Source organism: Alligator mississippiensis, chromosome 7, assembly GCF_030867095.1.
Source record: "Alligator mississippiensis isolate rAllMis1 chromosome 7, rAllMis1, whole genome shotgun sequence".
Lineage (NCBI taxonomy): Eukaryota > Metazoa > Chordata > Crocodylia > Alligatoridae > Alligator > Alligator mississippiensis.
Window position 1 is genome coordinate 852,028 of NC_081830.1, and position 23,229 is coordinate 875,256.

At 58.0% G+C, this 23,229-nt stretch overlaps 3 protein-coding genes across 6 annotated transcripts; all 3 read right to left on the bottom strand.

Moving 5' to 3' along the window:
- Window positions 1-985: 985 nt before the first annotated feature.
- Window positions 986-6,180, bottom strand: KAT8 (lysine acetyltransferase 8). Its single transcript, XM_059731481.1, has 11 exons — window positions 5,970-6,180; window positions 5,804-5,878; window positions 5,527-5,702; window positions 4,691-4,744; window positions 4,420-4,584; window positions 4,252-4,341; window positions 3,889-4,029; window positions 3,524-3,617; window positions 3,282-3,432; window positions 2,234-2,388; window positions 986-1,262 (listed from the first exon to the last, which is right to left on the bottom strand). Exons 1-11 carry the CDS (start codon window positions 6,163-6,165, stop codon window positions 1,198-1,200), a joined length of 1,362 nt encoding a protein of 453 aa, XP_059587464.1. The 5' UTR covers window positions 6,166-6,180; the 3' UTR covers window positions 986-1,197.
- A 586-nt stretch (window positions 6,181-6,766) lies between these two features.
- LOC102571333 (zinc finger protein OZF) lies at window positions 6,767-13,482 on the bottom strand. The gene is made up of 3 exons (XM_014596623.3): window positions 13,113-13,482; window positions 9,702-9,867; window positions 6,767-9,175 (listed from the first exon to the last, which is right to left on the bottom strand). Exons 1-3 carry the CDS (start codon window positions 13,128-13,130, stop codon window positions 8,205-8,207), a joined length of 1,155 nt encoding a protein of 384 aa, XP_014452109.2. The 5' UTR covers window positions 13,131-13,482; the 3' UTR covers window positions 6,767-8,204.
- LOC102570403 (sulfotransferase 1C2) lies at window positions 9,779-21,551 on the bottom strand. 4 transcript variants are annotated; one of them, XR_009463606.1, is made up of 12 exons: window positions 20,600-21,551; window positions 18,834-18,959; window positions 17,303-17,358; window positions 16,591-16,762; window positions 16,307-16,432; window positions 15,831-15,928; window positions 15,607-15,733; window positions 14,843-14,937; window positions 14,441-14,621; window positions 14,170-14,345; window positions 13,794-13,912; window positions 9,780-9,867 (listed from the first exon to the last, which is right to left on the bottom strand). XR_009463606.1 is itself a non-coding variant. In XM_059731510.1 (10 exons), the coding sequence occupies exons 2-10, from the start codon at window positions 18,940-18,942 to the stop codon at window positions 14,233-14,235; spliced, it is 1,077 nt and encodes a 358-aa protein (XP_059587493.1). In that variant the 5' UTR covers window positions 18,943-18,959; window positions 20,600-21,551; the 3' UTR covers window positions 14,024-14,232. The 4 variants fall into 4 exon arrangements, 2 of the variants coding, with proteins under 2 accessions (XP_059587493.1, XP_059587495.1); XR_009463607.1 differs by lacking the exon at window positions 13,794-13,912 and having other exon boundaries at window positions 9,779-9,867; XM_059731510.1 differs by lacking the exons at window positions 9,780-9,867; window positions 13,794-13,912 and having other exon boundaries at window positions 14,024-14,345.
- Window positions 21,552-23,229: the final 1,678 nt, after the last annotated feature.

The following is a 23,229-nucleotide window of genomic DNA, read 5'->3' on the forward strand; positions in this document are numbered from 1 at the left end:
AATACAGGTCACTGCCACACCTGTCCCATGTCTACTTTTTTTAGGGGCTGGCTAAGGAACCCCCGACCTCGTAGGTCATAGGGAAGGGTGATGATGTCATTAGCTGGGGGGTGGGGGCTGCCCCCCCCAGCCCCATGGTGACATCACAGGGAATGTGCGTGTGTGTGTGTGTGTGTGTGTGGGGCAGAGCATGGGGAGGCCATGGGCAGTGAGAGGTCATGGAAGAGGTCACAGGGGGGCTCTAGGGTCAGTTATCCAGCTATACTGGTACCAGTTACCCACTCCTTTCTGGTCTCACCTACACCTCTCCACCCTTACTGGTCCCAGTTACCTAGCTATACTGGCCTGTTACTCCATGACCGGTAGCTGACCCCACACTGGCCACTCAGTGACCCCCCCCACTCCTGTGACCCCTACCAACATCCACGTCATGTCCAGCCCCCACCCTTCCCATCATACCCCTCCCTTCCCACTCTGACCCCAGTGCTCTTCCCAGCATCCCTCAGGGCAGACATCACTCAGAGCTAGGCCTGGGGGCAGGGGTTGGGTTGGGGGCATGTAGACCCCCTCTGAGTGGTCACGGGGGTTAACAGGGTGGGGTGTGAGAGGAGCTGCCCCACTGGTGGGAGCTGGGGGTGGCCGGGGGATGCAAGGACACCATTGGTGGCAGAAGCAGTATGAAAGGAGGTTCCTCATTGGTGGTAGTGGTGGGATGGCTGGCACTGGTGCTTTGATTGGTCGGAGCTGGGGGGGCTGACCGGCAGGGAGCAGGACGGCACTGGTGGGAGCGGTGGGATAAGAGGAGCCATCCTACTGGTGGCAGGGTGGGAGACCAGGAAATGGAAGGCTAGCAAGTCTATAGGGGCGGTGGGGGATTATATAGGGGCTATGAGAGCACGTACAGCAGCTGGGCTCCAGGCAGGGCTAAAGCGCTGGAGAACCCAGGCAGCCGGGCTCCCCCCGCCACCAAGCTCCAGCCCAAGCCTGTGAAGCAATTTCTGCTGTTTTATTATTAAAAATACATGTTCTTCTGACAACTATGTTATATACAATCCCCTCCCCCACCCCGCCCCCCCAAAATCCAGGTGGCCGGGCCCCCAGCCCCCCGCCAAACCCAGGCGTCCTGGCGCTAGCCGTGGGCTGTTCTACACCGTTGCCGGCAGCTCCTCCCCAGCCTCAGCCGCACCACGGAGACGGTCACTTCTTGGAGATCTTGGCCTGCTTGTGCTTGGGAGGGGCCCAGCGAAGACAAACCGAGTCCACTGTGGGGAGGAGGGGCGGGGGTGAGTCGAGTCCAGGCACGACTCACCCCACCCCAAGAACCCAGAAAAAGCAGCTGATTCTGGGGTGTGGGGTTAGGAGTCACCATGTGCCCACCTCTGGGGTGATGGACGAGTGCAACACGAGCCTGGGGCGAGGGCCGAGTGAAACACCAGTCAGGGGCACCCAGCTCTGGGGGTTGGGGGGAAACAGGTGGTGATGGCGGAGTTAACACTGCTGGGATACAACAGCTGACCGTGATGCAACCAGCTCTGAGGTAGAGTGGGTGAGACCTGGCCGAGTAGAACAGTTTATAACATGACCAGCTCTGGGGTGGAATGGCCAGGGAAGGGCCAAGTGTAACGCCATTTAAGTAGAGCCATAGGCTTGAATTGTGTCCTGGGTTCAGGCATGATGTGCCCAGCTCTGGGGCAGCCAACAGTTAAGTGTAACAACCCAATATAACGCACCCAACTCTGAGGCAGACAACAGCCAAGCGTAACAGGCCAGGATACTGCACCCAGCTCTGGGGTGGAACATGTGGGTGCAACAAGGCTCCAGGAGAGCTGTTAAGGGGGGGTTTGGGACTGGGACCCGGGTCTCTTAGAAGGGCACAGACCCGACCGCGGTGCGCCCAGCTGTGGGGCAGTGCCTGGCCAAGCGTAACACCCCTGTTCTGGGGCGGAATATCCAAGTGTAACAAAGCTCAGGAGAGCCCTCAGGGCGGGGTTTCAGGGCGAGATAGGGCAGGGCCAAGCCCCGGTCATGCTGCACCCACCTCTGGGGCACCCAACGGCCAAGTGTAACACTCCAACACAACGCACCCAGCTCTGGCGTGGAACATCTCAATGCAACGATGCTCCAGGAAAGCCCCGGAAGCAGGGTTTTGGGGTGGGATTGGGGCCAGCCAGCCGCGTAGGGGCCAGGCTGGGTTGCACCCAGCTCTGGGGTGTGGTGGTGAGGTGGAACATACCAGTGATGGGCGGCTTCTTGTACTGGGCGCTTTTGAGGTGCTCCTCCACCAGCTTGGGGGTGACGCAGATGACGTGCTGCCCCTTCCAGTACTTCACCATGTTGAGCGACTGCAGCGTGCTGATGATGTCGTTCTGCGTGATGCTGGTCATCTGGCTAACGAGGGGGCGGGGTGTCAGGGGGTAGGGAAACGGCGCTAAGCAGGGAGGGGTGAGGTTGGAGGCTGGATGGGGGACGGTGTTATGGGTCCCAGGTATCTGGGCATATTGGGACCAGTTAGGTGGACATGCTGATTGCAAGGGACCCATACCAGGATTGGTTAGGTGAGCAAGCCGGTCCCAGTTATCTGGGCGTGCTGGTTGCAGGAGTCCGGACATACTGGTTACAGGTTTCTGGGCATACTAGTCTCCCAGCTGTCTAGGCATGCTGGTTCCAGTATCCCAGCCGGAATGGTCCCAGCTATCTGGCCATACTATTCCCAGTTATCTGTGCACACTGCTGCCAACAGCCCAGTTGTACTGGTCCCAGTTATCTGGGCATGCTGATGCCAGTATCCCGGTCATATTGGGCCCAGTTATCTGGCCAAATTGGTCCCAGTAGCCTGACCATACTAGTCCCAATTATCTGGGCATACTAGTCCCAGTAATCTGGCTATACTGGTGCCAATTATCTTGAGATACTGGTTCCAGTAGCCCCAGTTACCCCCAGCCCTTACTGGTTTCCAGGCAAGCCCTCCCTCTTTACTGGTCCCACTTTCCCAGCCATACAGGTCCCAGTTACCCAAACGTACTGATCTCAATCACCCAGAAATAATGGCTCTAGCAAGTTCCCTGGCCTTTCTGGTCCCAGTCCCCTCTCCTTTACTGATTGGTTACCCAGCCATACTGGTCCCAGTAAGCCCCTATTACTACTCTCAGTCTCTTGGCCCTAGTTTCACCCTGAAGACTAAGCAGGAAGGGGCCAAGCTCAGCCCCTGGATGGGAGACGAGCCAATGCGCAGCAGGAAGGGGCTGAGGTGGCCCCCCAGCTGGGAGCCCACGCCCGTTCACCTGAGGTCCTTGATGGACAGGGTGCCCCGGAAGTCCCGCAGGATCTCCAGGAGCACCCAGGACCAGTAGCTGCGGTAGCTCAGCTTGCCCAGGTCTGAGAGCGGTTTCTCTGGCGACCCCACCGTACTCTCCAGCTTGGACAGCTCGTAGCCTGCAAGGGGGTAAGAAGACGCGGAGAGGGGCTCAGGGCCCTGCTTCCTCTGGACCAACCTGGCCCTGTGATGCTGGGGAAGGAGACTCACTGAAGGCAATGAGGAATTTCCCGTAGCCCCGTCGCTGGTAGGGGGGCAGAGTGAGGATGCAGGCCACGTTGTTGCCGTCCGGAGACTCTTTCTCCTGGGGGGGAGATGGGGCAGGAAGAGTGTGACAGAACCCAGGCATCTGGGTCCCTACTCTCGTCACCTCCCAACAGCACCCAGGCAGCTGGGCTCCGTCCTCCTGCTCTCACCCCCAAGCTCCAACTCCCCTTGTAGCAGTGCGATGAGAGGAGCCGCTCACTGGTGGCAGCAGTGGGGAGGGATATCGGGCGGGCTGTGGGGGAGGTGTCCAGGCTTGTGCCAGCCCCCCACCCCGAGGGAACCCAGGCGTCTGGGGGGCCAGCCAGCACCTTGGAGAAGTAGCCGACAATGTGGGCACCCTGGCGGTCAACCTCGGTGAGGATGTAGAAGACGAAGGGCTCCACGTCGAAGTAGAGGGTCTTATGGTCCAGGAAGAGCTTGGCCAATAGGCACAGGTTCTGGCAGTAGATCTGGGGGGGAAGTGTCGGGATGGGAGAATCCAGGCTCTCAGCCCCCCACTCCCCCGCCCCTGCCCCTGCCCCTGCCCAGAGAACTGGTGGGAGCAGTGGGATGAAAGGAGCTGCTGACTGGTGGGATGTGGGGGGCACTGCTTGAGGGGCTCCCAGCTCCCCCTGCTCCCTCCCCCCCATCCCACAGAAGCCTGGCATCCGGGTGCCCTCCCCCGCACTGACCTTGTGGTCTTTCCCGTCGACCTCGTACACGGAGATGTTGCTCTTGCGGTAGATCTCCCGCCCCGGGGGCTGGCGCCACTGGCACTGCCCCTGCCAGAGTCAAGGGCCGGGGTCAGGCCGGTGCCCCTCACTCCTGCCCCGCCCCCTGCCCCAAACCCCGCCCCTCACCAGGTGGAAGCGGTAGGTCTTCTCGAACTTCATGTACTTGAGGCAGTACTCGCAGATCCAGAGCTTCGGCTGCTTCCCATAATCCTCTGGGAAGGGCGAGAAGTACCAGGCGTCGATCTCGTAGTGCCCGATGTGGATCTTGTCCACGTACTTCACCTTGGTGATCTGGGGGGGGGCGGGGTCAGCGGTGCCCCTCCCTCCCGGCCCGCTGCCACTGTCCCCGCGGTGGTACCCCTCGCCCCTGACCCACAGCCCCCTCAGAGCCTCTCACCGCCTCGTGCTCCTTCTCCAGGGCGGCCGTGGTGGGGTCCATCTCTGCGTAGGTCTGTGGGGAGAGGCAGAAGGGGGGGGGGGGGGCAGAGACAGCATCAGGCTCCGCCCCCCTACCCCCAGAGCACCCCCTACGGGGCAAAAAAAAAAATGACTACTGTATTGTCTCATGTAGACCACGCCCCTTTTGCCCAGCACCTGCCAGCAAAAGGATGCTACCCTATTGTCTCCTATAGCATAGGTCACTTTCCACCTCTCTACAGGGCAAAAGAAAGCTACCGTATTTTCTTGTGTAGATGTGCCTCCCAACTCTCACACAGGCCCTGCAGGGCAAAAGCAAGCTACCGTGTTTTCCCGTGTAGCACACATCACTTCCCACTTCCCAGACACCCACTGCAGGGCAAAAACCACCCCAGCAAAAACAGCTACCGTATTGTCTCACGTAGAAGACACGCCTTCCAGCTCTCAGGCTGGGAGCTACCGTATCTTTCCTATGCACCGTGCCCTTTTGCCCCCCGCCTGCAAGCCACATTTTCTCGTATGCAACGTGCACCTTCCCCCTCCCTTCACTCGGGGAAAGGGGAGCTGCCGTATTTTCTCAAGGAGAACATGCCGTCCCCCGAAGGAAAACAGAGCGGTTGTATTTCCTGACACAGAACAGGCGCGCTTCATCTCTCCCGCACCCCTGGAAAGCAACGCGGAGCGACCGTATCTCCCCGCGTAGGACACGCATGCTCCATCTCGCACGCGCCCCCTGCAGGGCAACGGGAGCTACCGTATTTCCTCGTACACAACGCACGCTGTGACCTATGCCCCCGCCCGCCCGCCCGCCCCCACCTTCTGGACGTGGTTGATCTCATCGTGCTTGCGCTTCTGGTTGCGGGTGATCTTGCGCTCGGGCTGCTCGGCCAGCTCGCTCATGTACTGCTCCGTGTTCTTCTGCACCGCGTCCTTGACCGTCTTGGTGAGGGCCAGCCGGTTCTTGTCCACCCACTCGTCCAGGCGCCGGTTGACTGCGGGGCGGGGCGGGGCGGGGCGGGGCGGGTGAGAAGGGCGGGGGGGGCGCAGGGAGCCTGGGCCCCGCCCCGCCCCGCCCCGCCCCGCCCGCACTCACAGCCGACATAGTGCACGTAGTACTCCTCCCGCGACTCCTGCTCGTTGATGCGGGACTGGATCACCTCGGCCGAGTCTGCAAGCAACGGGCGCGCGTCAGGGGGGGCGGGGCTACGTCACGGGGGCAGCCCCTGACGTCACTGCGGGGTGTCCTACGTCACACTCACGCCAGGCCCCGTCGGCGCGCCGGCACAGGTAGGTCTCGCCGATCTCCACCGTCACTTCCGCCTCGCGCGGGCCGGGCGGCGGGGCCGGGGGCGGCGCTGCTGCCGCCCCCGGCCCCTCGGGCCCCGACCCCGACCCCGGCCCGTCCCGCTCCGCCGCCTCCGCCGGGCCCGCACCCAGACCCGCCGCCGCCTCCATGGCCCGTCGCGCCGGAAGTGACGCGCCGGCAGGGGCACCGCCCCCCTTTCGCGTTCTGGGGGCGCGTGGTAACGTCACGGAGCGTGCGAGAGGGAGGGCGTCACGTGAGGGGGTGTGTGTGTGTGTGTGTGTGTGTGTGTGTGTGTGTGTGTGTGTGTGTGTGTGTGTGTGTGTCCAGCAGTGTCCCAGTGTGCACCGCGGCCTCGACCCCTCCCTTTTGCCCCCAGGAAGCAGCGGCGTGCTTCTACCCCAGTTGCGCGTCGTACTCCAGACAATACGGTACCCAGCGATACGGTACCCGCCCCCATCAGGCCCTAGACACCCCCCGCCCCCCCAATGGACGGGCCCTACCGTAACTTCCCGTGCGCGACACACGGGGCTCCCAAACTCCACCAACTACCGTATTTCCCCAGCTATAACACCCCGCCAAAAATAACACCTGCTTTGGAAAGGCGGGAGGGGGCGAGCACGTGCACGTGTGCGTGTTGAATCAAATCCAATCGGATTCATTTGCCGCCGGCTACTGTACTTCTCCAGCTATAACCCCCCCCCCAACATAAGACCTGCTTTGGAAAGCCGGAAGGAAGACAGAAAAAGAAGAGCGAGAGAGATCTGTTTAATCAAATCCAATCCGATTCGGTTTCAGGCTGCTTTCCATCGCTAATTTTCGGGGGGCGTGGTACACGAGTCTATACGGTACTGAAAAGATGCCCCGCCCCCCTTCCTTGCTCTCGGCCGCCCTGTTGGTCCCCTCTGGGGTAACCCAGGGCTAGCAGGCCGGCGTCGGGGTGCCGTTAGTGCCGGGGCTACGGTGCCCTCGGCCCTGGCTGAAACGAAAGGGGATCGAGTCTGGCGGGTCACACGCGGCCTCCCACGATGGGGGGCGGGAACGGCAACTCCCGCAGCCTGGACTCAAACCCCCCCCCCCCAGTCTTGAAGGTCCCCCTGATCCAATAGGAACAACCTCAAGCTTCCTCTGGTCCAATAGGAACCTCCCAGAGAGGAAGAGGCCAACAGAGAGTCCAGTGCGGAGGGAAGCCCTTCTCAGCTCCCAGCATGCAGTTCTGCAGCAGAGGATCATGGGACGATCGAGCTGGGAGGGATGTGACAGGTGCCAGGCGGGACAGCCCAGGACACAACCGACCTGGCTCTTGCGAATCTCCGGGGATGGAGACGCCGCAACTCCTGAAGGATCATGGGAAAGTCGGGCTTCCCGTGAGGTCACCGAGGCTCTTCCCGAGGGCGAGGTTCTCCCGGGTGAAAGCATCCCGCTCCAGCGTCTCCAGCCTCTCTACGTGCCTCCTTCAATACTCGACCACCTCACGGCCGGCAGTTTCCTCCACCTCTCCAGCCTCAGTTTCCCCTGCTGAAGCTTGGGGCCGTGGCTCCTAGTCTACGGCCACCCATAAAGACCCAGAGCTAGACACGGGGGAGATGTGAGGGGCTCCTTGTCTCACGTGTTTCCCTCTGAGAAAGGACGTGTGGAAATTGGGCGTGCGCGTTATAGGTGAGAAATATGGTAAGAGCAGTTCCCTAGCCCTGGGGCAGCAGGGATGCTGGACCACACGGGTTGGATCTGGCAGGGAAGGGGAGGAGAATACCATAGTCTCTCAAATACAAAATGACCCATTGGTTTCTCCCAATAAACAGCAGAAACTGCTCTTACCGTATTTCTTGTGTATGATGTGCACCCTTGCTCCCAAAATGGGAAACTGCTTTTGCTGTATTTCCTGCGTATAACATGCACCCTTGCTCCGGAGCAGGAAAACTGCTCTTACCGTATTTTTTTGCCTATAACATGCACCCTTGCTGCCTCTGGGCTAGGTTCTTACCGTATTTCTCAATTTCTCACCAAAAAAGCACATTCCTAATTTCCACCAGCTATGTTTTGGGGGGGGGAACGACACACTCTTATTGTATTCGTCACCTATAATGTACACCCATGCTGCCCTGGCTAGGTGACGCCCCTTACAATATTTCCCAGCTACAACGCGCATTCCCAAATCCCTCCTGCTGCGTTTTTGGGGGGCAATATTTTTTCAAGCCGTCTCCGGGATGGGCACGAGCGGGTTGGCAGTGGCCCAGGGCCCCACGGCCAGCACAGCCATGGGCTCCTCCTCTTCCTCCTCCTCCTGGCTGCCCCCATGGTGCAGCTTCTGGTGCCGGGCGAACTGGGTCTTGTAGCGGAAGCGCTGCCCACAGGCGCTGCAGCCGTAGGGCTTCTCCCCCGTGTGCACCCGCCGGTGTTTCACCAGGTTGGAACTGACCCCGAAGCGCTTCCCGCAGTCTGGGCAGGGGTACGGCTTCTCCCCGGTGTGGGTGCGCTGGTGCTCCAGGAGGGTGGAGCTCTGGGCGAAGCTCTTCCCGCAGTCCCCGCAGGCGTAAGGCCGCTCGCCCGTGTGCGTGCGCCCGTGGGACACCAGGTGGGTCTTCTTCTTGAAGCGCCGGGCGCAGAGCCCGCAGGCGAAGGGCTTTTCCCCAGAGTGCGTGCGGAGGTGCTTGAGCAGGTTGGAGCGCAGGCCAAAGCGCTTCCCGCACTCGGGGCAGGGGTAGGGCTTCTCCCCCGTGTGCGTGCGCTGGTGCTTGGCCAGGTTGGAGGTGCGGCTGAAGCAGCGCCCGCAGTCGCGGCAGGCGAACGGGGTCTCACCCGTGTGGGTCCGGCGGTGCTCGGCCAGCGTGGAGCCACGGGCGAAGCGGCGCCCGCAGTCCGGGCAGGGGTAGGGTTTCTCCCCGGTGTGCGTGCGGACATGCTCAGCCAGCGTGGACCCACGGGCGAAGCTCTTGGCGCACTCCCCGCAGGTGAAGGGGCGCTCCCCTGAGTGCACCCGCTGGTGCTCCAGCAGGTTGGAGCTCTGGCTGAAGCCCCGGCCGCAGTCGGTGCAGCGGTAGGGCCGGGCCCGCACCCGGGGCTGGGGCTCCAGGAGGCCCAGGAGGTTGATGAGGCCACCTTCGGCCCGGCGCCGCCGGCGTCTCACAGGTGGCACGGGGGCGTCCTCGGCTGCATGGGCACCTGGGAGGAGAGAAGGGGGTGGATGAAGGAAGGATGAGGGGCTCTCTCGGCCCCGCCGCCCAGCCTTGCCTAGCGCCCTTGTGCTCTCCCACCTGCTCTTTGCTCAACACGGAGCCAGCGGCCTCAGCAGATCAGGTGCTGGTGGCCAGGAGCGGGATAGGCCTCTCCTCCGGCTCTGGGTTGTGGTGCCCAGACCGGGTACGGACCCGTCCCTTGCCCCTCCGCTCGACTTGGGGGTCTGGTCATGCCTGGGCTGCTTGGGGGGCTGGGAAATATCCGCCCCTTCTCCCGGTTCTCTGGGCTGCCGCCAATACCTCCCTTCTTAGAAGGAAGAAGGATGTTTCCTTCCCTCCGGTCCCTCCTGGGGTGCCGACACCCCCACCACGAGCTGGGTCTGGTAGCCAGCAGCACCCACCCCCAGGGAGTGGGTTGGGGCTGCAATTTGCCCTCAGTGACGGGGGTAGGCTACCAGACCTGCCCCCCAAGATGCCCGGGCTGCCCCGGGGGCGTTGGGAGCTGGGCTCACCTGCTCGGGCGGCTCTGGAGACGTCCTCTTCTCCCCCCCCGACTTGGGGATCTGGGGTGCTGGGGGCTTCACCTGGCTCCATTGGGCTGGTCCTCCCAGGTAGCTCCGCCTCCTTTCTGGGCAGTCCCACCTCTTCCTCAAGAAGCTCCGCCCTCCGTGCTGTGAGCTGCAGGGGGAAAGTCGGAGGGTCACAAGGCAGTGGGGGTGGGGTGCGTCATGTGCAGTGCGAGCCCAGTTGTGGGCCGGTGTTTTGTGTGGCTGGTTCCTCTGCTCTCCCCCAGAGCTGGTCGCATCTCAGTCCTTTGGGCAGTGTTGCGTGTGGCTGTAACCCCTCCCTCCTGCTCCCCCCAGAGCTGGTCGCATCTCAACACTTCCTTGGGCACTGTTATATGTGGCTGTAACCTGTCCCTCCTGCTCCACCCCAGAGCTGGTTACGTCTTAACTCTCTCTCTGGGCAGTGTTATATGTGGCTGGTTCCCCTTGCTCCCCCCCAGAGCTGGTTGCATCTCAACCCCTGCCCTGGGCACTGTTATATGCACCTCTCTTCCGCTCTCCCCCAGACCTGGCTGCCTCCAAGTGCAAGTCCTGGCAGAAGCTGCCTGGGCTACAACCACCCCCAACAGAGGTGCAGGCCCCGACCCCGATGCCTGCACCCGTGGGAGAAGGGGAAGGAGCTGGCAACACCCCGAAGCAAGAATCTAACCCAACCAGGTCCGTGCTGTAATGACTGTATGGCAGATATATGGTTGTTAGATTTGCTGTGCAGCCGTTACGTTTCCTATATGGGCATGAAAGGGCATATGCAGCCGTTACATTTCCTATATGGTCGCTAAAGCACTGACACGACTGTCATATTTTCTATACAGCCATTAAAGTGCACATATGGCCGTTATACTTTATATGCAGACATCAAAGCACATATATGATCATTATAGTTTACATACGGTTGTCAAAGCGCATAGACGATCGTTATATCTTCTATACGGCTGCTATATTTTCTATATGGTCATGAAAGCACACATACGATTGTTATATTTTCTATGTGGCCGCTATAACAATTATATACGTGATTTCCTGACCGTATATAAATATATATTTTATATACAGTCCTTATATTTTATATACGGTCAGGAATGTACATATGCAATTCTCACAGCGGCCATATAGAAAATATAACAATCGTATATCACTTTTATATATGGTCAGGAAAGCACGTACACAGTTGTTATATTTTATATAGAGTAAAGAAAGCACATATATGGTTATTATATTTTTATATACAGCTGTTATGTACAGCCATTAAAGGGTATATGCATCCATATTTCATGTACATCCATCATATTCTATATGTGGGTGTCATAAATTATATACAGCCATTATATCATATATACAGCTGTCATATTCTATTTTCCAGTCATGAAAGTGTATAGATGGCCATCATATTGTATATACAGCCACTATGTTTTATATACGGTCATTAAAGAATACATATGCCTGGCCTATTTTATATCCAGTGTTTAAAGTGTCTATAGGGCCAGCATATTCTCTACATACAGCCAGCATATTTTCTATATGGACATTAAAGTGTACACAGGGCTGTTTGGTATCCAGGCATATAAGTGCATATAGAGCTGTTTATGTTTTATATACTGCCGCCATATTTTATATCTGGCCATCATATTTTATGTAGGGTCATAATAGTTAATATACAGCTGTTATATTTTATATATGGCCATTAAAAAGAATATATATGACTGCTTTATTTGACAGATATAGGCATATATTCCCTTATTTTAAGGCCTACCATATGCTATAGATAGCCATTATATTTTATATATGGTCACCCTGTTTTCTATATGTCCATCATATTTTATATGTGTCTATTTTATATATGGTCATCAAGGCATATATACAATCTATCGTATTTTGTATATGCCTGTTGTATTTTATATCCAGCTTTTATGGCCTATATATACAGCAGGGATATTTTCTATACAGCCCTCAGACCTTACATACAGCAGTTCTATTCTATATATGGTCCTTAAAGGTATACAGGCATTATATTTTATATACAGCTGTTATATGGCTTTTATATACAGCCTACCACAGTACTGCACATCATATAGCTATATAATGCCCGATATCTCCATAGGAAGGAGATGCCTATAGATCCATGCCATGCCCTATAGAGAACTGTAGGTCTCCATATGAATAAGACACCCAGAAATCCATTCCACACACTATACCTACAAAACCATAAGTCTCTGTATATATACATTTTTTTAGAACCATACGTCTCTGCATATACACCCCTTGCCTGTACTATAAAGCTGTAAGTCTCTGTATAAATAAGATACTTCTATTTCTGCACTATACATAGGGTACCATTAGTCTCCACATATATAAGACATCTATAAGCACACGTCATGCGCTATACATATGGAGACTTACAGTATACTATATGCAAGGGACTTATAAATCCTTTTAAATATGCTATAAAAACAAAACCGTAAGTCTCTGTATAGATAAGACCCCTATAAACACAGGTCATGCACTATACCTAGGGTACCATAAGTCTCTGTATAGAGAAGCCCCCTATAAACTAGGGTACCATAAGTCTCTGTATAGAGAAGCCCCCTATAAACCTGCCTCATGTACTATACACAGGGTACTGTAAGGCTCCATGTAAATAAGACCCCTATAAACCCATTTCATGCCCTATACACAGAGTACCATAAGTCTCTGCATAAATAAGGTGCTCCAAAATCCATTTCCCATCCAACGCATAGAAATGAGGTGCCTAGAAACCCATTTCATGTCCCTGAAACGCTGTAAATCTCCATACAAATAAGACCCTGATAAAACCATTTCTAACACCATGCATACAAAACCGTAAGTCTCTGTATACATCAGAACCCTATAAACCTTTGCATGCAGCATACATAGAGTACTGTAGGTCTCTGTATAAATAAGATGCCTCTATATCCATTGCATGCAGTATACAGAGAGTACCATAAGTCTCCGTATAAATAAGACATGTATAAATCCATCACATGTGGTATACATAGGGTACTGTAAGTCTCTGTGTAGACAAGGTGCTCATAAATCCATTTCCTGTATGATACATACAAGGCCGTAAATCTCTGTATATAGCAGACCCCCTATAAACCCACTCTCCCCCATGCTAAGAGAACCGTAAGCCTCTGTATAAATCAGACCCCGATAATGCCATTTACCGTCTATGTCTAGAGAACCGTAAGTCTCCATATAAATCAGACCCATAAAAAATCCCTTTCTGTCTCTAAGGGGCATCTCTCCCTTAGCTCCTGTCTGATATCATCCCCATAATTTGCACCCCTCTCCCCCAAAAGTGCCCCCCCCAACTGCTCCAAGGCCTGCTGGGAAACGCACTCTGCTTTGTTCTTGCATTGCAAACTCCAGAGCTGGGGGAAGGCAATGCAATGCCCCTCCATCCCGCCTTTGAGGGGGGGCTCTGCTGGGGTTAGTCTCCAAGGTGCAACCCTACTCTGCTGTGTTTCTGGCCTGGGTTGGGGTCCTGGCTCCGTCCTCTGCAAGGCCCCAGAAGCTGGGACATTGGGGAGGGGGGTCCCCAGGGATGCTTCTCAGCCTGGGAAGAGAGACAGGAAGTGGGGCCCAGCCGGACAGGAGGTGGGAATGGGGATCCCCCCCAGCAAGGTGGTTTGGGAGGGGGTAGGGCCAGAGAATCCAGGTGTTCGGGCCCCCTGTTCTCACCCCCACCTTCTCCAGGGAACCCAGGCGTCCGGGCTCCTAAACCCCCTGCTCCCATCCCTGCCCCCACCCCCGGGAACCCAGGCATCTGGGCTCCTAACACCCCTCTGCTCCCACCCCGCACCCCAGAGAACCCACGAGCCCCGGCTCCTAACACCCCTGGTCTCAGCCCCCTCCCCAGAGAACCCAGCCGTCCCCCCCCACCCGCCCCAAGGTACCCAGGCGTCCGGGATCCTAACACCCCTGGTCTCACCCCCCACAAGGAACCCAGGCGTCCAGGCCCTCAACCCCCCTCCCTCCCTGCCCCCGCAGGTGCCCGAGCTCCCAAACCCCTGGTCTCACCCCCTCCTTCTCCCAGCGAACACAGGCATCCGGGCTCCCAGCATGCCTTGCTCTCGCTCACCAGCTTCCAGGCCCCTCCCAGCGAACCCAGGCATCACTGTGGGGGGGCTGCACTGGAGCTAAGCAGGGATAGACCAAGTCGGCTCCTGGATGGGAGACGGGGTTCGACCTCCTGGGTCCTCTGGGGTGGGGACGGGGGGCAGCTACGCCTTAAAAACCACCTCCACAAGCCAGTGAAGGAGAGGGTTTATTTTTTGGGGGGGAAGCGATCCATTTTTGGCTCTGCCGGATGCAGAAGAGACTCATCCCCCACCCACCCCCAGTCTCGTGCCTCAGTTTCCCTCGGGTTCCCCACTGCGGGTGGGTGGCCGCGCACCTGGGCTCGCTGGGATACGTGGGGGTGGGAGTGGGGGGTCTGGGAGCCCGCACGCCCGCGGCCTCAGAGCTCGGTGCGGAAGGCCAGGCCGGTGCCCGCCGTCTTGCTGGCGCAGTCCCGGTCGAAGTGCTCGCTCTGGGCCACGGTGAAGTGGTTCTTCCAGTCACCCACGGTCCCTGCAGCCACGGACGGGACAGGAGTTGAGCCCCGTCCCCGCCGGGGGGCCTTCCCCCACCAGAGCCAGCCGCACCGCGGGGTCCCGAGGCCTCACCCTTGCGCATGAAGGGGGAGATGCTCTGGTCCAGGACGGAGCGGGGCGCGCTGGCCCGGTTGGTGGCCGGGTTGGCCCGCATGACCTCGAAGGAGGTGTGGTGCACGACCCTTTCCAGTGCAGCCGGCGCCAGGGGCTGCCCAATGAACTGGGCCACCCGCTGGATCTCTCGCCCTGGGTCCTGAGGGAGGGGAAGGGGGGAGAAACAGAGGCAGGGCACTGCTCCGGGGAAGCTTGCAGCACTTGGGCACTGTTGGGGGGTGGCTTACAGTATGTGGGGCACTGCTGAGGGAAGCTCACAGCTTCAGGGCACTGCTGAGGGGAAGCTCGCAGCCTCAGGGCACTGTTAGGGGGAAGAGCACAGCTTCAGGGCACTGTTGGGGGGAAGCTGGCAGCACTCACCTCCTTAAGGTCCTCGTAGTGGAGGAAGAGCAGGGGCAGCACCTCCCGTGCCCGCCACCAGCCCCTGACGTGCTCGTGCCACGACCCCCAGGGCACTGCAGAGAGAGGAGAGTCAGAGCCCACGGGAGCTCTCTGGGATACGATGCACCCATCTCTGGCGTGTAACGGCCACATATAACAGTGTATGGGGAGGGGCTGAGATGCGGCCAGCTCTAGGGTGGGGCATATGGTAATAGCCACATATAACAGTGCGTGGGGAGGGCTGAGATACACTGTTATATGTGGCCATTATGCCCAGCTCTAAGGTATCTCTCAGCCCTCCGCATACACTGTTATATGTGGCCCATCCACCCCAGAGCTGGGCGCATCTCAGCCCTCTCCATACCCTGTTATATGTGGCTGTTATGCCCCAGAGCTCAGTGCAATGGCCACATATAACAGTAGCAGGGAGGGCTGAGATGCGCCCAGCTCTGGGGTAGAAATGGGTGCATACAACAATGTATGGAGAAAGCTGCAATTTGCCTAGTTCTGGGGCATAACAGGCACATATAACGGTGTCAGGGAGGGCTGTGATGTGTCCAGCTCTGGGGTAGAAATGGCTGCCTATAACACTCTCAGGGAGAGCTGAGATGCGCCCAGCTCTGGGGTGTAACATCCACATATAACAGTGTATGGGGAGAGCTGAGATGCGCCCAGCTCTGGGTCGGAGCAGAAAGGGGGAGGGAGAAGGGAAACGCCCACACGTCCCAGCCAATCAGACTCACCTGTTCCCGCCATGAAGGCCTCGAGGAATTGGGGCCAGGGCCCCGGCTGGGGCAGGAGCTGGTGCATGCGCAGGAAGTGGTAGTAGGACACGGCTGAGTCCTTGGGGTTCCGCGCCATGTACACCACCTGGCACGGGGCACAGAGAGTACACTGCAAGCTTCCCCCAGCAGTGCCGCGGCGCCGCGAGCTTCCCCCTGTAGTGCCCCCCCACCCCCCAGCATACCTTGCAGCCCTGTTCCCAGAAGGACGCAGGCAGGAGCTTCACAGGGAGGTGGGTCTTGAGGGTCCGCGGGGGGGGCATGGCGTCAGCCCAGGCCACCCCTGCAAAGCATCATGGGATCATTGTGGAGGGCAGGGGGCCCAAGGGGTGGCCATGGCAAGACTAGTTTATTTTATTGACGGTGGGAAAACTTTTTACTGACATGTTTTCACTAACGCCAACTTTTTTCTGACACATTTTCACCAACATGTCATTTTCTGACTCACGCTTTGACCAACACACAAAATGTTACTGATACATTTTCACCAACACACCAGCATTTTCTGACATGTTTTCACCAACACGCCAACTTTTTTACAGACAGCTCAGTTTTTTTTCACAGACAGATGTTTTAGCCTGATTTTTTTTACTGACCGTCCATAAATTTATGGGCATTTCACGGTCCAAAAACCCACCTCCCTAATGCAAGTGGGGCTTACCAGTGGACTGAGGGCTGCGGGCCCACTCCAGGAAGGGGTGCCGTTCATGAAGTGGGGCCCGACGGCACTTCTCGGGGTCCCCACCCTGCTGGATCATGTCCACGATCTCCTGGATCCAGGTGGTGCCTGTGCCCGGGGGGACAATACGTTGTGGGGGGGATCCCTGCTGCAGCTGGCTCTGGGGTGGAGCCCCATATAACACCAGGTCTGGGGTGGAGATTTCTGGTGCTGTTCTTTGTCCCGCCTTCCAGGGGAGGAGCTCTCCAAGCCCTGCCGACACCTACCTGCCTTGGGGTAAGTGCAGATGAGGAGGTCGTCAGGCTTAGCCTGGAAGGCCTTGATCTGGGCCCAGTTTTCCCATGTCTTTTCGGGCAATGGGACGCCGTCCACAGCCACCAGTGGGCGGCGCTCCTGCCCTGGAGGATCCTCAGACATCCTGGGGGGTAGGTGGGACACCTGAAAGACACCAGTGAGACCTCCCAGCATAAACCAGTATAAACCTGTTCACCAGTGATTTCAGCCTCAGCCTCTCCCAGTATCACCCAGTCGACCACTGATTTCCCCCTCATGCTCTCCCAGTATAGTAGCCCCCCCTCCATTTTTTCTTCTCCCAATATAAACCAGTTGCCCACTCATTCCAGCTTCACGCTTTCCCCAGTAGAAGCCAGTCTGCCACTGGTTCCACCTTCTACTTTCCCAGTATAAGTCAGTCTGCCACTGGTTCCACCTTCTACTTTCCCAGTAGAAGCCAGTCTGCCACTGGTTCCACCTTTCCAGCGGCTCATTAGTCTCCCCCCCGTCATTCTCCCAGTATAACGAGGTCCCCCAGCCATTCCACCATCTACTTTCCCAGTATAAGCCACTGGATCCGTTCTCACGCTCTCCCCGTCTTGCCCAGGCCCTCGCTCGCGCCAGCTCCACGCTCTGCCAGTTGTGGGGTGGGACCCCGGTCACCAGGGCTCTCTCCCCGCACCAAATGCAGCCAGCTCGGTTTACCTGGGGTCTCGCCGAGCCGGGTCTGGGGTCTCCCTCGGTGCCGCACGCCTGGGTTCCTTGGGGGGAAGGGGGGGCAAAGGTCATTGCCTTGTGAGCTGGCCTGGAGGGGACCCAGGAGTCCCTGGCGGGCGGGCGGGTGGGGGCGGTGGAGTTGGACCCGGGGAGGCACTGACTCAGCAGAGGCTGCCCACCCAGCTGTGTCGAGGTCTGGGTGCCCGGGTTCACTCCCTGCTCTGGCATGGGGGCCGGGGGGCGGGGGGCATCTAATGCCAAGAAGGGGGAGAAGGCCAGACAACCCAGGTGTCCGGGCTCCTAAACCCCCTGCTCCCACCCCACAGGGAACCCAGGCATCCACGCTCCCGGCCCCCCTGCTCTCACCCCCCACCCACCCAGGGAACCCAGGCGTCCGGGCTCCCAGCTTCCCGGCTCCCACCCCAGCCCAGGGGTCCTTGCTGGTCCGAGGTGCGTCCGTCCCAGTCCTCCCAGTGGCAAAGGGTTGTCAGGACACAGCCAGCGCCTGGCATGGGCGGGGCGGCGCCACGGGGGTGATATCCGGGCCCTGGCGGCTCTCGGTGCTGCCTCCTGCCCGTATCAGCCGCCCTGATACAGGGGCCCGGGGGCGGGAGAGGGGGAGGCAGGAGGGGTTGCTGGGATACTGGGGGGCTGCGTGAGTAGCCCAGTGTGCGTGTCCTCAGGTGGATTCATCCGTCCCTGCATGTACCCCGTGTTCTTCTGTCCCCAGAGACACCCCTTCGCCAGTCCGTCTGTCCACCCATCCCTCCCTCCCGCTCTCCATCCACGCACTTTGTCTGTCCGTCCGTCCATCCATCCATCCACCCATCTCCCCACCCATCCACACACTCTTTCTCCCTCCCTCCATCCATTCATCCCTCTTTCCCCAAAAACCACCCACCCACCCACCCGCGCTATCCTTGCACGTCGTCTCTCCAGCCAGCTAAAGACATCCTGTCTGTCCACCTATGTGTCAGTCTGCCCATTCATCCATCCTTCCCTACCCATCCGCCCGTCCATCTCTCCACCCCCCTCCTTCCCTCGCCCTCGCCCTCTCCAAAGGGTCATAGAGAAAAACACGCACATCAGTACAACGGAGCCCACGGCAAGGCCTAGTAGGAGCCCCCTGCAGCGCCAGATACGTCTTGGAGGGGCCTGGGGAGAGGACGGAAACTCTGGGGTGGGTCTGGGAGACCGTGTCCACCTGGGGTGGGATATGGGCACCCTGTCTCCATGCCCCCCGAGAGTCCCAGAGGATGCTGGGACTGGGGCTCGTTCGCTCCCCACACAGGATAAACTAGCTCCTGGACAGCTGAGCATGGGAATGGCAAGTGAGCCGCACCCTTGTTTGATGGGCAAACAGAGCCGGGAGCAAAGAGGTGAGATAGGAGTGGGGTGGGAATAGAGGCAAAGCAGGATATACTGCATTTTCTCATACAGATAAAACAACCAGCTTCTGGGAACTGGCATGAGTGTAATAGGTGGGGAAATACGGTAGAAAGCAGCTCATGCCTCTTACGGGAGAAAGGGGAAGTCAAAGCCACAGCAGCAGCTAGGGCTCCAGCTTTTGGCTGAGCAGAGGTTGAGTCAGTGGCCGATGAGGCTCCGCGCGCTCTTGGTGAAGCCATAAATCAATGTGCGTGTCCTATATAAGGAAATACGGTACAGCATTGATTTGTAGGCCATAAGCCCTGTGTGTGCTGCAGCCGGAGGTCACCGACCCTCCCTGCCCCCGAGGTGGGACCGGAAGCCCAACCACCGGCCTCCCCCTGTGTTTTCAGGTCCTCCCCGGAGATTCACCAGTTAATGGCATGACAATTATTTCACACGCGTGGTCAGTCTCAATTTACTGTGCAATTCCCCAGTTAATGATGTGCTCAGTATTTTGTGTGCATAGCTGGTCTCCATTTATTGCGCGCTTCACCACCTAATGGTGTGATAATTACTTTGCATATGTGGCTAGTCTCCGTTTATTGCGCAAGTCACTAGTTAATTGCATGGCTTGTGTACGTGGCCAGTCTCAATGTATTGCGCAATTCACCAGGTAATTGCGTGATAATTACTTTGCACACATGGCTGGTCTCCATTTATTGCGCGATTCACTAGTCAATTGTGTGATCATTACGTGGCACATATGGCTGGTTTCAGTTTTCTTCACGATCCTTCAGTTGTGTGATAATTACTTTGCACACTTGGCTAGCCTCCATTTATTGCACGATTCACCAACTAATGGTGTGATAATTACTTTGCACACGTGGCTGGCCTCCGTCCATTGCACGGTTCACTAGTTAACTGCACGGTAATTACTTTGTGCATGTGGCTGGCCTCCATTTGTTGCACCATTCGCCAGTTAATAGCACGAGGATAACTTGGCACACATGGCAAATCTCCATTTATGGTGCGATTCCCCCGCAAATTGTAAGATAATGGCTTTGTGCGTGTGGCCGATTTCAGTTCATCGCGCGATTCACCCATTAATAGTGTGATAATGATTTTATAAGTGTGGCTGGTCTTGATATATTGCGCGAATCATCACTTTGAAGTGTCATATATGTAATGTATGGCAGGGGTCTGCGGGATGCAGGAGACGGGGCAAGGCAGGATCATCCCCTGTTGCTAAGACCAGGTCAAGCAAGGCGCTGCCCTGGTGGGGCTGGACACCGCCTGGGCGAGGTGGAGGTCCTGCACGCGGTGTAAACCTCCACGAGCGCCTTGTTGTGGCTGTCTGCTCCTCTCAGCAGAGACCCGGGTAGTTCAGATCTCCCGTGACCACCGCCTCCCTCGCCTGCGTGGCGTCTGCTAGCTGCCCAGAGATACATCGTCTAGCTCTTGATCCCGATGAGGAGGCCTGTAGTAGACCCCCACAACCAAGTCCTTTTCCCCTGGCCCCCCTGGATCCTGACCCACAGTGCCTCGGTGTTCCCCTCCTCCACCCCCGCCTTGATGGTGGAAGACGTATACTGCCCCTCAACATCGAGGGCTACCCCCCCACACACCTTTTTTCCCCACGCTGCCATGCCTATACAACCTGTGCCCCTCGCCCACCGCCCGGTCGTGTGCACGACCCCACCGTGTCTCGGTTAGTGCGGCTCGGTCAGACTGGGTGCTAGCAAGCAAGGGTGCGAGCTCCTGCTTGTTCCCCGTGCTCCTGGTGTTTGTATAAAGACACTTAGTCCCCCAAAGGGGGCTCTTGGTGCCCTGTGCCTTGATGGGTGCATTCCCTTTATTACTTACCTGGTGTGGTGTGGTGCCGTGTTTGTGGCTTACCGACCCCTTAATACTTACCTGGTGCGATCTGGCATCTTGTGTGATGAGCGCTCTGCTAGAAGCCGAAGAGGCAGGAGGGTTGCATATTTTAGTTTGAACCTTGAACCACCTTTTAAGTTGCTCATCACTGAAGCATAGTTGAAAAGTCCAGATTTTTTCCAGATGTTCTCCCTGACGTTACAACCTTTTCTTCCCTTCCTTTGCGAGGGGAGGAGCGGAAGAGGGGAAGAGCACTGCAGCGCCAGGCTTAAACAGAGTTTAATTGAACAACGCAACCATGATCCTTTGCCAGGTCAAGTACTGGCCTTCTGCCAGCAGGGATCAAGGGAAAGGTCCTCTCCTTCCGCGGGGAGATCTATTGGGGACATATTAGGGTTACCATACAGCCGGGTTTTCCCAAACACGTCGTCTTTGTGCATCCTCGGATTTCTGTCTGGGTGCTTTTTCTAAATATAATCAAATGTTCGGGGTTTAGGTCAGCCCAGCTTCCCAGTTTTTTTCCCAGATTGTCCTCTCGCCCTCCAGCCACAACCCTCTGGCTTTGGTCCCCGCAGGAGCGCAGGCCCAGCCCAGCCCGGCTCTAGCCAACACCCAGCAACACTCAGGGAGGCTTAACCCCCCGACACATGTAGCAGCAAGGGGTCTGGACCCGGGGTGGGGGGGACCAGCCCAGCCCCGAGGCCTGGGAGCCCCCCCGCAGAGCACGGGCATCGCTGCAGCGAGCCCGCCCCGGCCAGCGGCTGTCCCCCTCTGCTGAGCCCTCCAGCGCCGGAGTGTCCCCCACCCCTGCTGTCTGACGGTGCTGGGCTCCCCTGTTTGGGACCTCTCACAATTTATGGACGTTTCCTTTCCCAGGTCTCCCGTGGCCCGTGGAGGAGCCACAAATCTCCGAGTCTGAGTCAGTGCCCGCAGGGAGCGGAGTCGCTCCGGGGCATTCCCCACGGCAGTCAAGTACGTCCCTGAAGCTCAGCACCAAACCTGTGCCTGCGACACCGCAGACCGTCCCTGAGTGGCGTGGCACTGCTGCGCACACCAGCAGCAGTGAGCAGCACGGCACAGGCTGGTCGGCCTTTTCAAGATGAAGTCTGGTGCCAGGGCCCCGCGCTGGGTCCCCGCTGGGCGAGGGGAGCCCACGGCAGAGCCTGCTGGGGACCGCGGGCCAGGCCGGCCGGGGCGGTGGGTGGGGTGTCAGACCCCCAGGCCGGGGCTCACCCACACACAGGCTGGGTCCCGTTCCCAGCTCCAGTCCCAGCGACCCGGGGGCTGTGCTGGCTGCGTGGTGGGATGACGCCCGTCAGGCCTGAGGGGTCCTCAGGTGACTGAAGGGCCCGATTCTGGGCACACACGTTCTTCAGCAATGGGGCGTGTTGTTGTGCAGGGGAGTGGGATTCGCAGCTCTGGGTTGGTCTCTGTCTCCTTGACCACCGCCATTTCACCTCAGTATTGAGTCGTTGGGCCTCGAAGTGGCTCATGCCTTGGTGGAGCAGGTGGTGCCACGCCGAGCGGTCAGCAGCTTGCTCCTCCCAGACATTGGTGTCGATGCCCCCGTGCTTGAGGGAGATCTTGAGTGTGTCTTTGCACCATTTCCTTTGGCCCCCTTTGAGCGTTGGCCAGCGGAGAGCTGGGAGAAGAGGATCTGGCGAGGGAGGCAGTTCTCAGACATCCGGGCGCAGTGGCCCGTCCATCGGAGTTGATTTCTCGAGAGCAGGCTTTGATGCTGGTGGGCGCAGCTTCATGGAGGACACTCGCGCTGGTCCAGCGGTCCTCCTGTTTGATCCCCAGGAGTCATAGTTTCATAGTTTCATAGGGCTTCGGGTCAGAAGGGACCTAAACAGATGATTAGGTCCGACCCCCTGCCCCAGGCAGGAACGGGTGCCAGGTCATATCACCCCAGGCAAGTATCTGTCCAGCCTCCTCTTGAAGACAAGAGATTTGACATAAGCATCGCTGGTGAGAGCTCTCGAGGGTCTTCATGTGGCATCGGCAGACGGTCCAGGTTTCACTGCAGTAGAGGAGAGTGGTCAGCACGACGGCCTCCTCAACCAGGACCTTGGTCGACTTCTGAAGATCTCTGTTTTTGAAGACACGTTGTCGCAGCGTGAAGAAAGCAGCGCCAGCGCGGTTCACCCGGTGCTGGGCTTCATCGCTGTAGCCTGTTGCAAGAGGTGGCTGCCGAGACACGGGAAGTGCTCCTTGTACTCCAGAGCCTCCCCATCTACGCAGCTAGCACGAGGGGTGCCTGAGCTGGTCTGGGGAGGGCGGGGGAAAACCTGCGTCCTGGCGACGTTCAAGGACGGCCAAGTCTCTTATACGAAGCACTGAAGAGATCTAAGGTCACAGGATCCTACCCGCAATGCACAGGAGGGAAATGCCCCTGTAGTTCCCACAGGCAGATTTGTCCCCCTTTCTTGTACTGGTCATGATGGTCATGTCCTTGACATCCCCAGCGATGTCCTGTTCGTCCCAAAGGCAGACGACAAGCTGGTGGAGTCGTGATGGGAGCCGGGAGCTGCCGGCCTGGCAGACCTCTGCGGGTTTACCACCTGGCCCGCGGGCTTTGCTGGTTTTCATCTGTTGGGTGGCCCGCTGCAGCTCGCCGATGGGTGGTGGATCCCCGAGGGAACCCACCACGGGGCGTTGCGGGACGG

Bases quoted from the DNA above. Each gene is read 5' to 3' on its own strand.
- KAT8 (XM_059731481.1), bottom strand. From the start codon at position 6,165: ATGGAGGCGGCGGCGGGTCTGGGTGCGGGCCCGGCGGAGGCGGCGGAG. The intron at 4,342-4,419 runs GTGAGGGGCGGG...TGACTCTGGCAG, and splicing joins AGACCTACCGCTTCCACCTG to GGGCAGTGCCAGTGGCGCCA. The intron at 1,263-2,233 runs GTATGTTCCACC...TCCTCCCCACAG, and splicing joins CAAGAAGCCGCCCATCACTG to TGGACTCGGTTTGTCTTCGC.
- LOC102571333 (XM_014596623.3), bottom strand. The intron at 9,176-9,701 runs GTGAGCCCAGCT...CTCTCCTCCCAG, and splicing joins CTCCAGAGCCGCCCGAGCAG to GTGCCCATGCAGCCGAGGAC.
- LOC102570403 (XM_059731510.1), bottom strand. From the start codon at position 18,942: ATGGCTTCACCAAGAGCGCGCGGAGCCTCATCGGCCACTGACTCAACC. The intron at 16,433-16,590 runs GTAGGTGTCGGC...CCCCGGGCACAG, and splicing joins CTGCACTTACCCCAAGGCAG to GCACCACCTGGATCCAGGAG. The intron at 14,622-14,842 runs GTGAGTGCTGCC...CCCCTCCCTCAG, and splicing joins ACTACGAGGACCTTAAGGAG to GACCCAGGGCGAGAGATCCA.